The 15,205-nt window shown below is 50.7% G+C and overlaps 1 protein-coding gene across 3 annotated transcripts; it reads left to right on the top strand.

The window, feature by feature from the left end:
* Window positions 1–1,391: 1,391 nt before the first annotated feature.
* Window positions 1,392–14,229, top strand: TBC1D21 (TBC1 domain family member 21). 3 transcript variants are annotated; one of them, XM_087856561.1, is made up of 12 exons: window positions 1,392–1,451; window positions 7,920–8,027; window positions 8,160–8,263; window positions 9,678–9,772; window positions 10,300–10,410; window positions 10,525–10,625; window positions 11,551–11,647; window positions 12,018–12,141; window positions 12,822–12,872; window positions 12,975–13,125; window positions 13,741–13,824; window positions 14,197–14,229. In XM_087856561.1, exons 1-12 carry the CDS (start codon window positions 1,392–1,394, stop codon window positions 14,227–14,229), a joined length of 1,119 nt encoding a protein of 372 aa, XP_087712687.1. The 3 variants fall into 3 exon arrangements, with proteins under 3 accessions (XP_087712687.1, XP_045651260.1, XP_045651261.1); XM_045795304.1 differs by lacking the exon at window positions 12,822–12,872 and having other exon boundaries at window positions 12,018–12,118; window positions 13,009–13,125; XM_045795305.1 differs by lacking the exons at window positions 7,920–8,027; window positions 12,822–12,872 and having other exon boundaries at window positions 12,018–12,118; window positions 13,009–13,125.
* The last annotated feature ends 976 nt before the right edge of the window (window positions 14,230–15,205 follow it).

Here is a 15,205-nt window from a genome sequence, read left to right as displayed (position 1 = left end):
GTGGGAGGCTGCCCTATCCTCATTCCATCCCGTCCTGCTCAAAGCCACCCACCTCCTGCTCCTTGAAGACCTAGGACTGAGGGGATGAAGCTATAATGTTTTCCTAGGCTGGCATGAGGTAGTGGAGGTAGGCAGAGAATAAGGTGTTTTGATTTAAAAGGACCCCCACAGTGGTGCAAGCTAGCAGAACAGTAACAGTAAATGAGACAATGCATTGTGTCCACCGAAGACTTCCACGTGGATGCTGATTCATTATGTTAATAAGGATGTGAGAGCTGGAGGTTGACTATATTCTGATTTCATGGCTGCGGGACCCATGGCTCAGAAGGAGGGACCATCCAAATTTAAGGTCAGAGTCCAAATTCCATCTCCAAGCTCCTGATCTCAAATTGGTTCATCTAATTACTACTATCTCTTAATGACTATGGATGCTTTCAAGCCAGATGGCCGGGACCTAGGTAGAAACGCAAGCAATGCTTAAGGTAGAGAACCAGTGAGGCCGGAGCCAAGAGGAGCCAACATCTCTGATTCATTCAACAAATACTGAGAACCTGCCAAGTGCCAGGCTGTAGGGACAGACGTTGCCCCTGGCCTGAGGAACCGAGGGTAGGAGGGGAGACAAGGCACATGTGGAATCTCTGTAATACCTTCAGAGAGGACAGTGGGATGAGATCTAAGCTTCGTTTATTCTTCCATTCAATTAAGTCCTTCATTCAGTCATGCGGGCATTGTCTTAAGTGCTCTAGATATAAAGATAGGTAAGACTGGTCTCTAACCCCAGGAGCTACCAGTCAAACACACATACTGATACTGAATCACCCAGGGAGTTTTTCAAAAGAGAGTCCCGCAGGTCTCCAGCCCAGACAACTGATTCTGAATCTGAAATTGACACCCAAGACACCGGCAGCTCAGATTCTAGGTGTTATCTGCGTTTGGTACTGATCTGTGCCATAACAAGGGGAGGGGGCCCAGAGGAGGGATAGCCCAGAGATAGGGAGGAAGGCTCCCTGGCCTACCTCTCCGCGGAAGCCTCCCCTGACCTGCCCAGCACACTGATCTGCCTGTTCTCAGCCCCAACCTCCACTGTACATCCTGTGTGTCCTGCGATTTTTCTGGCTGACTGGTAGATCTAGTCGACTCCTGGGTGTGTGTTACGTCTGGAGCTGAGGACTCCCATGTTCCATGGTCATTGTGATGAGGGTTCCAGGGGGCCTTGTGACACACGCTGCCTGGCTCTGTTCAGCTGTGGGAGGTTAAGGAGAGGCCCAGTTCCTCCCGAGAATGAAATTCATCCCCCAAAAGGAAGATCACTTTCCCCTGCTAATTAAGCATCATTTAGGCTCCAAGTGAGCTCTGGTCAGAAGCTGCTTTGAAGACGTCCAGCCAGGGCCATGACCACCCTCTCTCCTGAAAACAGCCTCTCTGCCAGGTGGTCAGCCTCCTTCATCCTGGTGCGTGTTCTTCATCAGCTCCAAGTCCCTCCCTCCCCAGCTTCTGGTTTGCATTAGGGCCACTTTCCTCAGTGGGGTGGGAAGGACTAGAACCCTGAGCTTGCCTACAAGGTTGAGCAGGGTAAGTTGTACCTGGATCTCACATCAGGACTGAAAAACACAGGTCCCCTTGCTCCCTTTCACCCTTCTTTCTGTCTACGGCCATACCACCCTGAACGCGCCCGATCTCGTCTGATCTCAGAAGCTAAGCAGGGTCGGGCCTGGTTAGTACTTGGATGGGACACTCTTCTTTCTAAGCCAGTTACCTTTCCCCATATGTGACATTCTAACTTTAATGACTTTTCGGTTTGCAAGGTCAGTCCTGAAGATGCTGATAAATTTTCCTTGGTGTTTTTGCCAACAATTTTGGTATGCTGCCACCAGGTGGCAGTAATGCCTTTGTTAGTAGGTCGTTTTGAGCCCATTTAATCAGATACATCTATTCATTAAATGTCAGCCTCAGTCATAAGTTTTCCACACGGTGTATTTTTCAAAATCATAATAACTAATTATAATGACCTTAACCAATCTCAAATCTCATTAATCATATTGATTAAGGAGTGATACATAAGAAAGCAGAAAGGCAAAATGGCACCCCTCCCCCTGAGTTTTAAATGTTATGGCTTCATTGCAAATTATCAACAGGTCTTGACTTGGATTTTCTTTATATCTTTATTCATTTCTCTGAAATTATAAAGTGATAATAATAAAATAACTGTCACATAGCCTTTAGTATGTACCGCAGCTGTTCTAAATGCTTTATTTACAGTCATTTATTCTCACCATAACCCTCTACAAGGTGGATGATGCTATTAGCATCATTTTAGGAGAAAGCTGGGGCACAGAGACAAAGCCACTTGCCTAAAGTCACACAGCCGGTAAGTGGCGGAGCTGGTATTTAGACCCAGACTGTGGAGTCCATCTCCCAAATCAGTGATTCTCAAAGTGTGGTGCCCAAAACGGCCGCATCAGCATCAACTGGGAACTTGTAATGCAGACTCCTGATCCCCAGGTGCTCTGAACCAGACACTCTCAGGGTGGGGTCCAGTGATCTGTGTTTGAACGAGTGCTCCAAGTGAGTCTGATGTGCAGCTAACTCTGAGAACCGCTGTTTTGAACCATTCATTTAATCACTATGCTATACTGATGGTGCTAATCACCCAGGTAACTTTCAAGTCACACATACGCCTCCTCGACCCCAATTTTAATACTCCTTCCCTCCTTGGGCCACCCTGCTCTCCCCTGGCTGAGAGTCACTGATGTAATGAGCCATTCTTACTGTTGGGGGTGTATCTTGTCCCTCAAGGGAACTGGAGTAGAAAAGGTTGAGAACCATAAGCAGCCAGTGACCCTTCCCAGGCCTCCTGGGGGGCTCTGTTGTATTCAGAGCAACATGGCATCAAAAACCCTCCTGGAAAGCTTGCCTTATCCTCCAGTAGCGTTCCTATTTTACTAAAAATATTAGAGGGGGCGCCTGGGTGGCTCAGATGGTGAAGCGTCTGCCTTCGGCTCAGGTCATGATCCTGGGGTCCTGGGATCAAGCCCCATGTCGGGCTCTCTGCTCAACTGGAAATCTGCTTCTCCCTCTCCCTCTGTGTGCTCTCCCTCTCCTCAAATAAATAATAAATCTTTAAAATTAAAAAAATTAAAATATTAGAGAAAATCCTTAACCTAATGATGCAGAATAGAAGAAGGTGGGGGATATATGTCTGCTGCCAAGCCCACTGGTAGCAGGAAGGTGTTAGATCGACTGAACCACTCAGGACTCCTACTTCTGGCCCCCCTACTCTGGAGGAAACATGGCCATGGTGTCACTAGGTTTGCTGGGGGAGAGCTTTAACATGGTTAAGCCCACCACGAAGATGCGAGACTTTCACAACTGCTAGACGTACTCTTCCTAAGAGACTAGGGGAAAAAAGCTATAGCAGAGCTGAAGGGTATCCAGCACCTCATGGACTAGATATCACCCCATCCTGAATCTCCAGGTCTTTGTACCCAGATGGTGGTGCAGGGGTTTCGTAGGTGAGTGGAGCAAGGAATGGGGGACTATGGGAGGATGAAGATGGATTTGAGAGCCCACTGAGTTGACGATCTCTCTTACTTCAAAGGACCCCAGACACAGATTCTATGATTTCTGGCATAGACAGGCTGTGTGAATGGACTGGAGAAGAGAGGCGGAGGACTTCTGTGTGGAAATATTCCCAGGTCAACAGGCTTCCTGTGCTTGTGCTTGTTCTTGGCTTGCCAGCAAACGTCTTAGATGTTCCTGTGGTTGGCCTTTCGTTTGCTTAGGTTTGCCCACAGAAGTGGTGGAACTAGAGAAATTGAGTTTCCTGAAAGGGGAAGTCAGTGACTTTTCATAAGTGAATTCAGCCCCGGCAAAGTTAGGCAGATGGCCATTAGTTGCAGGTAGAGGTTTAGTCCTGTAAATTCACCGAGCACTCAGCAAATGCCTTCATGTGATGTTTCTGATTATCTCTGCCTTATTATGTTGATGTCATATCTTTTTTTTTTTTTTTGGTTTCTGTGCATATTATTTACTTTGCTACCCTTTCATTTCTGTTGACCCTCTTTTCATATCTTCGTTCATCATTTATTTTTAAATCTTTCTCTGGCATAGATTTTAAGGTATGCCTTTTGTTAATAGCTTGTAATAATGTATATTTTTTATTCAAACTGAAAATCCTTACTTTTTACTCTCCCTGGTAGCATGGAATTAGGGCTAAACACCCTGATTCTTGCGCCAAACAGCTCTGGGTTCAAATCTCAGCCCTGATATTTACTGTATGACTTCAGATATACTAAATAATCCTCCTCCAGCCTCAGTTCCCTGATCAGTAAAACAGTGTAATAACCACAGCTACCTCGTAGGGTTGCAAAGATTAAATGATGACTATAAAGTGCTTAGGACAGTGCCTGGCACATCACCAATGCTTTGTAAGTGTTTACAACCAATCAGAGAATTTAATGCATTTATTTTCATAATTGATTTATTTGGGGTTCTATCCTTTTTTATGCTTTATGCTTTAAGAATTTCTTGTTGTTTCCTGTATTATTTGCTTTGATTTCTAAAAGTGAATTTGAAGGAAAATGCCGTGTTCCTATAAATCTCTAATTTTTAAAGTAAAAAAAATTTTTTCCTTCTGACTCCATCCTTCAATCGAATAAAAAAATGTTTGTAGTTAAAAATCTTCCCACAAAAAACACTCCAGGCCTAGATGACTTCCCTGGTGAGCTATACTAAATATTGAAGAAAGAAATAATACCAATTCTACACAAACTATCCTTAAAAATTTTAAAGTGGGAATACATCCCTGCTCTTTCTACGAAGCCAACATTACCCTGAAAATCAAAGACATTACAAGAAAATAAAATTATAGACCAATATCTCACGTGAACATTGATGCAAAGAAAGATCTTAAATGAAATGTAGCAGAGTCTCCAATAATGTATAAAAAGGATAACATACCACCAGCGGAGTTTAGCCAAGGAACGCAAGGGTGATTTAACCTTCAAAACCATGCAATATCATTTACCATATTAACAAACTAAGAAATGAAAAACCATACGATCATTTCAACAGATGTGGAGTATCATTTGAAAAAAGCCAGTAGCCATTCTTGATAAAAACTCTCCGTAGTACTGTATGGTGACTAACATAATATAATAAAAAATCATTATAAAAAAAAAAAACTCTCTGTAAACCAGGAACGGAAGAGAGCTTCTTCAACCTGATAAAGGGACGCTACAAAAGGCCTGCAGCTAACATCATACCGAATCATGAAAGTCTGAATGCTTTTCCTCTAAGATTGGTAACAAAGATGCCTGCTCTCACCAAGTTTCTTCACCATTGCACTGGAAGTTCCAGCCAGTTAAATAAATAAATAAATAAATAAATAAATAAATAAATAGCACCCAGATTGGAAAGGAAGACGTTAATCTGCCCCTATTCAGCGACAACATGGTCCCCTGTGTCAGGGCTGGTGACCTTTTTCTGCAGACGTCCAGATAGTACGTTAGTCTGTGTGCCATACGTCTCTGCTGCAACTGCTTAGCTCTACTATTTTAGCATGAAAGCAACCATAGACAATACATGAATGAATGCCAATAAAACTTTATTTAAAAACTTTATTTAGGGGCGCCTGGGTGGCACAGCGGTTGAGCGTCTGCCTTCGGCTCAGGGCGTGATCCCGGCGTTATGGGATCGAGCCCCACGTCAGGCTCCTCCGCTATGAGCCTGCTTCTTCTCCCACTCCCCCTGCTTGTGTTCCCTCTCTCGCTGGCTGTCTCTATCTCTGTCTAATAAATAAATAAAATCTTTAAAAAAAAATAAAAACTTTATTTAAAAAAAAAACAGGTTACAGGCCAGAGTTGGCCTACGGGTTGTGGGTTGCTGATTGTTGGCCTCTACGATAAATCCCCCTGGAATCCACAAGAGCTACTAGGACTAATAAGTGAGGTCAATAAGGCGGCAGGATACAAGATCAATGTATAAAAATCCGTTGTGTTTCTATATACTAGCAACGAACAATCGGAAGTTGAAAGTTTAAAAATAACACCCTTTACCATAACATCCTCCCCAAACCAAAATATTTGGGGATAAATCTGATAAAATATATGAATAGTTTATATACCTATGACACAATGCTGAGAGAAATTAAAGACCTAAATAGATGGATAAATATACCATGTTCAGGGGTCAGAAAGCTCAATGTTATTATCCATTCTCCCCAATTTGACCTATAAATTCAATACAGTCCCCATCAAAACCACAGCTGTCTTTACCATAGACATTGATCAATTGGCTAAGATTTCTATGGAAATGCATTGCCAAAGTTCCCTTTCATAACTAAGGACCCCAGGACACAGCGCAACGTTGCGTCTTCTCTCTTGCTTCCTGCCACAGTGCATTCTGAGTGTTGCAGTCTGAATATAGGTTGGGAGAATATGATGGCAGCTTGAGGGACGGACAGAAGCCGGGCTCTGCTCTGCTCTTCTCAGACGACAGTGTCTGTGCAACTGGGGCGTGGCATCAGGACAGGCCCCACTTCCCAACGATGTCCAACGACAGGCCAGCGATGAGGGTGGAGGTTTTTTTGGTATCTTCTCGGGCTCTTGTGTCCTACTTCGGTTCAGAAGATAGAGCATGTATGTGTTACTAAGGGGCTCAATCCATCCCTATCAAATGTGGAGTTAGTGGAAATTATCCCAAATCTGGCCCGTGGGTTCTTAGTTTTTTATTTCCAGTGCTAAAGCAATTTCTAACAGCTTGCCTCTCTCGTGGTCAGTGGACCAGTGGCAATGACAATCTCTTGGGAGCTTGTTAGAAACGTGTCCTCCTGGGCCCCACCCCAGACCCTCTAAGTCAGAATCTGCATTTGAAGAAGATTCTCAGGTGACTCGTAAGCAAATTCAACTTGAGTCACACGTGTGCATATCCAGGTGTATATCAATGGGGAGTTGGGAGTGTGTCTATCAGACATGTCTAGTCACCTGCCAAGCTCTGTCCATCAGCACATCCTCATGCCTGCAAGACGGCTTCTCTCCAATAAAGGCTTCCTCTAGGAAGCTTCCCCCAGTCTGACAGGAGCTCTTATGTCCTGGTTACTGTCTAATGAGCATTTTTAATTATTTTGCATGCAGTGTACTCACCTCCCCCCATCACACACACACACACACACATACACACCCCTCTCTTATAAACCAGAAACCATTTCTTGTGATGAACTGTTTCATTCTTCCAAGAAAGGCAAAAGGTAGCTCATGGGAGTGTTTAGTGCTTATTTTATATTTTTCCACTATCAAAGCAGTAGACATTATTACAAAAAAGTTTGGAAACACAAGAAAAAGGAAAAGCTTATGTAGGACCCTATTTCTCAAAGAAATCACTCTTGCTTTTGGTGGGGTTTTTTTTTTTTTCAGTTTTTTTCCTAGCAGGATTTTTATAGTAGTTAATTCACTATTCACTAGAGTATATAAGGTGTAGTTTTTATAATATGTAACAGGTATAGTGCTTAGAGAGGACAGAGACTAGATACTGAATGTATAATTTTGTATTCTGCTTTTTTCCGTTAACATTTTAATTTTTCCAGGTTATTATTTGTTCCCTGTAAGCATCATTTTTTATGCCTCACAATATTCCATTGAGCATATAAATCATAGTTTATTTAACTATTCCCTTATTGCTTAATGTTTACAGCACGTGTGGTTTTCATTTTGGTAAGTAATGCCCAATGAAAATTATTGTGCATTCAGCATTTTTCTATAACTTCGCAGTAATCTCTTCAGGATAGATTTCCAGAAGTGAGTCAGAGGCAGGGAACTTGATTCATATTGCAAACTCCAGAGTATAGCGTGGGAAAAAAAAAATCACACTTAAAGAAAAGCCAAAGGTTCCTAACAGAGGGCTGAAGTGATTGTCTTTGCCAGGTGAAGAGAAAACCACCCATTGACAAGACAGAATGGGATGGCTTCTTTGATGAGAACGGTCTGTTGGCCAAGTCACGAGACTTCATTTGTGTCAACATCCTGGAGCGGGTACGGTCCCCAAGGCCTTGCCCTGGCACTGGAGGGCATGGGTGGACAAGGGGCAGGCATGGCATTTGGAGACACCCTCTTGGCAGGCCTCTGGAGGTCCCATGACCTCTCAACTCTCGCCCTCACCCCCAGGGTCTGCACCCCTTCGTGAGGACAGAAGCCTGGAAGTTCCTCACGGGCTACTACTCATGGCAGAGCTCCCAGGATGAGCGGCTCACCGTGGACAGCACAAGGAGGTAGAACATTCCAGATCTTGTCAGGGGAGGGAAAAAGCAGGGGGGTGCCCACCCCAGCCTGACAAGTGCTGTCTTCTTCCCCTAGATGCATTTTTTTTTAAAGATTTTTATTTATTTATTTGACAGAGATAGAGACAGCCAGCGAGAGAGGGAACACAAGCAGGGGGAGTGGGAGAGGAAGAAGCAGGCTCATAGCGGAGGAGCCTGATGTGGGACTCGATCCCAGAACGCCGGGATCACGCCCTGAGCCGAAGGCAGACGCTTAACCGCTGTGCCACCCAGGCGCCCCTCCCCTAGATGCATTTCTTATTCTAAGAGACAAAACCTAAGAGACAAAACCCCCATGTGCTCCTGACCCAGGGGCCGGAACACAGGAGATGCCAACACCCTCCCGCCCAGCTCCATTCAGCAGGGCACACACTGCCCGGCATGGGCTTGATCCCAACAGCTCCTCTTCCCGCCGGCATCCCTTCCCTTCCTTCCCTAGGGCCTACACAGCCTATTTGAGGTGAAGATTTATGCACAAAGGGCCAGTGGAGAAGCATTCAGGGCAGTAGGGGAACAGAGGGCCAGCCTGGAAAGCTCCAGAGCCCTGACAAGAGCCTGTGTTAGCTCCCCGAGGCTGCTGTAACAGGCACCACAAACCAGGACTTTGCAACAGCAGAAATCTACTCTCTCGGTTCTGGAAGCCAGAGGCCCCAGAGCACATCCCCGCAGCGCCACACTCCCTGAAGGCTCTAGGGAAGAGTCCTCCCCTGCCTCCGGTTCTGCCAGCTCCGGGGACAACTCCGATCTCGGCCTCTGTGGTCATGTGGCCTGCTGCTTTCCCTCTGTCTCTGTGTTATCTCTGTGCGTCCTTAGAAGGACACTTGTCATTGGATTCAGGGTTCACCTAGATAATCTAGATGGATCTCATCCCCAGCTCCTTAGCTTAATTACATCCGCAAAGGCCCTTTTTCAAATAAGTTCACATTCACAGGATTCAGCGGTTAAGGCCTAGACTTATCTTTTGAAGGGTCACCATTCAGCCTCCTACAGCACCTAAGCACGTCCTCATGACGGACACCAGACACGGCCTCATCCAACCCTTCCAATTCTAACGCGGAGGTGCCGGGATTATCCCCATTCTACGGAAGAGGAAACTGAGGCTTAGCGAGGGATCGTGATGTCCCCCAGGCCTCACCCTCATTGCAAACACCCAGTTATTAATTTGCGGAGCCAGGATTCAGGAGCAGCTGTGGGACCCCCTCCATACCGCCCTCCAGGGCCAGAACATGGTTAGGGCTGGTGCAGAGATGAGGGAAAGCATCACAGGTGGGGTGCGGGGGGGCAGCCTTGTGGAGAGTGCGGCTTAGACTGCCCTTGATTCGCGGGGAGAAGGCAGCCTCCTCCAGCCTCAGTTCTGTGTGCACAGGAAGAACTATGAGGCCTTATGCGAGATGTATAAAAAGATTCAGCCGCTTCTGGAAAACCTGCACCGGAACTTTATGGAGACTCGGAATACCATTGGTGAGCAGAGTCGGGAGGGCAGGGCTGGGCAGTGGGGAGTGCCAGGGCCATGCCTGCCCGCTCCTCAGTCATATCCAGGGCAGATGGTTCCCTGGTTCCTGGGAGCTGCCTTGAATTCTGGAATTCTGCAGCCAAACCCTGGTGAGTCGTGCACCATCTCTCCCAGGGACTCCTCCATGCCTAGTGGCACATCCCCCCGAGTGCACGCTGTTCCTGCTGCTTTGTCTTCATCTCTCCCCTCTGGCCTTGAACTAGGCTGGATTTTAGTTGGACGGGACCGGTGGAGCGGGGTCGGGGATGGGGGGCATTCCTGGCGGAGGGTACGGCCTAGTCCAAGACTTGGAGGTAGGGACAAAGCCAGGCAGCTCAGGGTGTGGTGCTGGGCAGAGCCTCCTGGGCCGATGCTGTTTTTACAATCCACTTCCCAGGGTGCCCTTGGTCCTGCCCTCCCGGGGAAGAAACTCATTCATGGTCCCTCTGCTGGAGGTGATCTGGTTCCACCTACCTGTCTCTTGTCCCCAACCTAGCATATGACATTCAGAAACTCTACGACAAAGACCCCCTAGGAAACGTTCTTATCGACAAGAAGAGACTGGAGAAAATCCTGCTTCTGAGTTATGTCTGCAATACCCAGGCAGGTGCGCCGCAGGGCTGAGCCTCTGCTCAGCCCCCTCCTCTCCATTTCTTCCTGGAATCCCTTCCCCGCCTAAGCCCCGGCTCACCCGTCCTCACTGTCCCCACCCCCACCCCAGAGTACCAGCAGGGCTTCCACGAGATGGTGATGCTTTTCCAGCTGATGGCAGAACATGACCATGAGACCTTCTGGCTTTTCCAGTTCTTCCTGCAGAAAACGGTGAGGGCTGGGCCTGAGCTCAGGGACCACCTCCCTGCCACTCCCCAGACACCCCCTGGAGGTTAGGCAGGCAATGGGAGCCCTAGCTCTTTCCTCCAGTCCTGAAACAGCCTCTGGGTCCCAGAGGATCCTGGGCAGGCAGCACTCACCCCAGTGAGTTTAATGGGAGGTGGGCTGTGTGTGTTGCAGGCATCGAGTTGAGGAGGGGGCTGGAAGGGTGCTCTGAGTCCAGCTCTTGCCAAACCTTGAAAGAGTGTAACTGGCCAGTCCCAGGGATGGCTCCCTCTCTTGTCATTCCCCTCCCAAAACATGGCTCTGCTCCCACGATCTTCCATGGCTCCCCATCGCCTCTGGAACAAAATCCAACAACCTTGGCCAGGCATTCAGGGAACATCTTTGGCCTTGCGTCTTGCTGCTCCCTTCACATGACCCGCGCTTCAGGCCCACCAGGGGACTCGGGACTCCCCAGACGCACCCCACAGCGATCAGGTTGAGGGGTTTTGAAGGTGCTTCTCCCCGGAACACCCTCCTGGGAAAGCCCTTCCTCAGGATCTGTGAGAGGCTGTCCAGAATCGACCCTCCTCCCTTGCAACACTGTGCTCGCCGCTCTCCCCGTCCCGCACGGTTCTGACCCGCGGCGTGGGAGCGGAGGCAAAGCTGGGCTCACGGCACTGTGAGCCACACCCGAGACATCTCTGGATCCCCACCCCCACACGCTTAGGGGCATACACACCTACAAACCAACACACCTACACACACAGGTCACATCGACACAGACGTGATGGGAGCGTGCGCACACAGACGCCCAGGCTCGTAGAGACACGAGCCCCGCCTGGAGCCGGCCGCACACACGGCCTCTGAACTGAGCTGTCGGTGAAGCAGGCCGGCCCTCAGGCAGAGAAAGAGTCGGACCCATCTTTCTCAGGAGAACAGCTGTGTTATCAAGATCGGCGTAGGCAAGAACCTGGACGTGCTCAGCACCCTGATCGACTTCTTGGACCCCGTGTTTGCTGAGCACCTGAGTGAGTGGACCCCCGACTCAACCTCCTGCAAACGTACAGCTCCCTCCACAGAGCAGGCATGAGAAGGGCCCAGAACACAGCCCCAGGCAGCAGTGCCCCATCCCGGCGGCCAGGGAGCAGGACTTTGGTCTTCTCTCTGGGCCCTGGGAGGAGGGTTCATCCAGATGGGGTTGAATCTGGACAGTTGAAAATCCACCCCCAAACATTCTCGGAAGACCGTTGGCAACGTGAGAGCGGGCATTCTGGATTCCCCCGTGTGCTCACGTGCTCTGCCGTTCGGCCTGTCTGTGCGCTTTTGCTCTAACACGTGCGCTGCCCCCCGTTTCCTGACCTGGGCCTCCAGGCTGACACCCCACTTCTCTCTCCACAGGAGGGAAGGGGGCGGGAGCCGTGCAGTCCCTCTTCCCCTGGTTCTGCCTCTGCTTCCAGCGTGCCTTCAAGTCCTTCGACGACGTCTGGAGGCTTTGGGAGGTGAGTCCTCCTTGGATGGAAGGGCTAGGCCCCCACCCCTCCAGCAGGCGGGGGAAGCCCTTTTCCTGGTTTCCCGACTTGGGATGGAGTTGAGCTGGTTGGGGTTTATTGGGGGAAGTGAGGAAGTGAGCGCGTCCATCTGTCATCCAGTCGCATCAGGACCTTCTGCAGGGCAGCGAGGGCAGAAGGAGGGCCCCTCAGCCCTTGCAGGCGGAGGCCAGGCCTGCTGTCCTGCCACCCTGCCCAGGCAGGCCTCCCTCTGCTCCACGTCCCCTCACCCCTGGAGAAGGAGGGGCCCCCCCAAGGGCAGGACAAGGTGCAGTTCTTTGATCCGAGGCCATCAGTCCATGAACCTCCCTGGGAAGAGACTCACTACCCACTTCTGCTCTGCCCAGCCCAACACTCAGCCCAGGATTCAGCGCCCCACAAGTCAACTCCCAACCACCTTACCCTCCCTCATGGCCTGCTGGTTTCCATGCCCAAGTCCATGGCCACCCCCAGACCTTTGGGGACACCCCTGGATGGTGGGCTTATCAACTGTTGCTTTGCTAAGGCTCCTCTCAAATGCTTTGGATAGTCATGGGGTCATTCTCCCTCCTTCTCCTCTTTCCCCTTCCTCCCTCCCTCTCCCTTTCTCTTTCCCTCCTTCCCTCTCTCCTCCTCTCCCCCTCTTCCTTCCATCGAGCTAATGAAGTCCCTGCAGCTTTTTCTTTGAGTCCCCCAGTAGCCAGCACAATGCCTGGGATCCCCAGAGGTAGCACTTGCCTGAGTGAATGAGGGACTCAGCAGCGAGGCCCAGGGCCGGCTGACCCGGGGCGGGGCTGTGGTCAGTGGGCCTCACCATCCCAAGGGCCAGGAGGCCCGGGCTGAGACTCACGGGCCGCCTGCAGGTTCTGCTGACAGGGAAACCCTGCAGAAACTTCCAGGTGCTGGTGGCCTACAGCATGTTGCAGATGGTGCGTGAGCAGGTGCTGCAGGAGAGCATGACCAGCGACGGCATCCTCCTGGTGAGAGCACCTCGGGCTGCGCCGGCCCCCCAGCCCCCCTCAACGCCACCCCGGCCCTTGGCCCCTGGCGGGAACTGTGATGCCCTGAGCACCGTGCTGGTGCTGATAGAGACCAGCTCACGTAAGCCCGTGACAAGCCGGAAGCAGAGGGACCGTAACCACCACAGCAGCACCCCGAGTTAGCATAGGAGGAAACCGAGGCCTTGAATGCTTCTTAACCTCTAGGTTTACTGCCTCACAGTTAACCCCCTGGGCCTTAGGGTCCCCTGTGCAAAAGACCGAGGGTTTTCTGACATTTCTAAAAAGCAGCTGGAGTCTAGGTTAAAAAAAATCTAGGGCAACAGCCCAATTATAGAAAAAGTTCTCCTTAGAAACTCCTGAGACCCTCAGTGGAACTCTGGTACTCCTTAGGGCCCCGTACGAAAACGACATTTACCATCTCCCCCCCAATACCACATTCCAGTGGTGAAATTCGGGCACTGTGCCAGGCTGGTTGGGAAGAGATCAGGTGGCCCCGGTGACTGCCGTGAGCAGTGGCCTTGTCCCCGGGAAGTAGCAGGCAGCCGCCTGTGCCCAGGGAGACCTGCTTCCTCCCGGCTTCCTCTCCTGGCACAGGCCTGCAACAACCTCATTGACCTTGACGCCGACGTGCTGATCTCTGCTGCCTGCTTGGTGTATGCTGAGCTCATCCAGAAAGATGTAAGTGGCCCTGATTATTTGTCTTCCTCGTCCAAGAAGCCCCCTTGGATTTTCCAAGCCCAGCTCCGGCACATGGCAGGCTATTCGGCTTCAGAGACAGGGTTTGTGCCTCGTTCTCTGCCGCAGCCCATGGGTGCTGCTCGGCATGGTGGCCTTGCTGTTTGCATATGCAGCTCCCGCCTCCGCAGGGAGACCCTGCTGCCCATGACGGGGCCCTCATCCCTCTGTTCCCTGCGTCCATCCCAGCGGGTCGGGCACAGGGCTGGGCCCCCGGGGGTTCAGTGGAATGTCACCGGCTGGACAGACTGAAGAATGAGAGCAACAGACCAACGTCTGTCCACCTCAACCTGCCGGAACCCTCCTCTTGCCCAGGTTCCTCAGCCATTAAAGGACTTCTTTCTCTGAGGACTCTCGCAATGGACAGATGCCCTCGACGGACAGGACGGAGGTGGTTCCTCAGCCGTGAAGTCTGACAGGGCGTTGGGTGAGGGTGTAGGTAATACAACCACACTACCCGTCTGGAGTCGCAGGTTGTGGTGGGCAGGGTGTCTCCTGGGGACGCGTGCGGGCAGAGGGGACGGTTGGATACAAAGGGAGGCCTGGTGGGCGAGCAGGGAGATGGCGAGGCTAGAGGGGGGCAGGCACCCCTGCTCCATCCCTGGGCCAAGTCTTGAGGAGAGGCCCTGACCACAGGGCTTTGCACACACTCCGCCTTTTCCCCCTTATGCCCGATGCTGTGGTCACGCGCTCAGTGGTTCTTCCAGGGCTTCCCCCGCAGTCTGTGGAAGGACACGGCCCAGGTCTCTGGCTCGCAGGCCATTCCCTTCCTGGTTTCAAAGCCTCACAAGCACACCCTCACGTCTCGGCCTGGAATGCCTCCTCGGACTAAACTCTCTCCTTCAGCCTTACTCAGTCCCTCCGGAGAACGCCCCCCGGTCCCTGGCCCAGGCACGTCAGTAGCCCCCCTGGGCAGAGGCTGTGTGGCCCACCCTTCCCAGATGGTGCCACGGCCCAGAACCCCCTGCCCAGCCTGCTCGTGCTCCGAGGGTGCCTTGGGGCAGATGTGATGATTGGCCAGAAGGAGCTGAACTCACAGAAGGGCCGGGGCTGGCCAGGTGCCCCCATTTCTGCTCTGCCTGTGCACACATGCATGCAAACACACACACACACACACACACACACACACACACACACACACACACCAGCCCAGTGGCTACACCTTTACAGAGGGGCTGACGGATGGGCAGGAAGGATCCCCTGGTTTTGCTGTGACCCTGGCCCTCAGAAGGAGGCCTAACCATCCTTCTCCCTCTTCCCCAGCTGCCCCCCTTTCTGCTCCCATCCTGTCACTCTCAGTGACCGTCACTCAAAAAGCACTACA

This window comes from Ursus americanus, chromosome 28 (genome assembly GCF_024610735.1).
Source record: "Ursus americanus isolate L20-20 chromosome 28, mUrsAme1.1.p, whole genome shotgun sequence".
Taxonomy (NCBI): domain Eukaryota; kingdom Metazoa; phylum Chordata; class Mammalia; order Carnivora; family Ursidae; genus Ursus; species Ursus americanus.
Note: the sequence above shows the minus strand (reverse complement) of the source record. Positions and strands in the feature narration are given on the sequence as shown.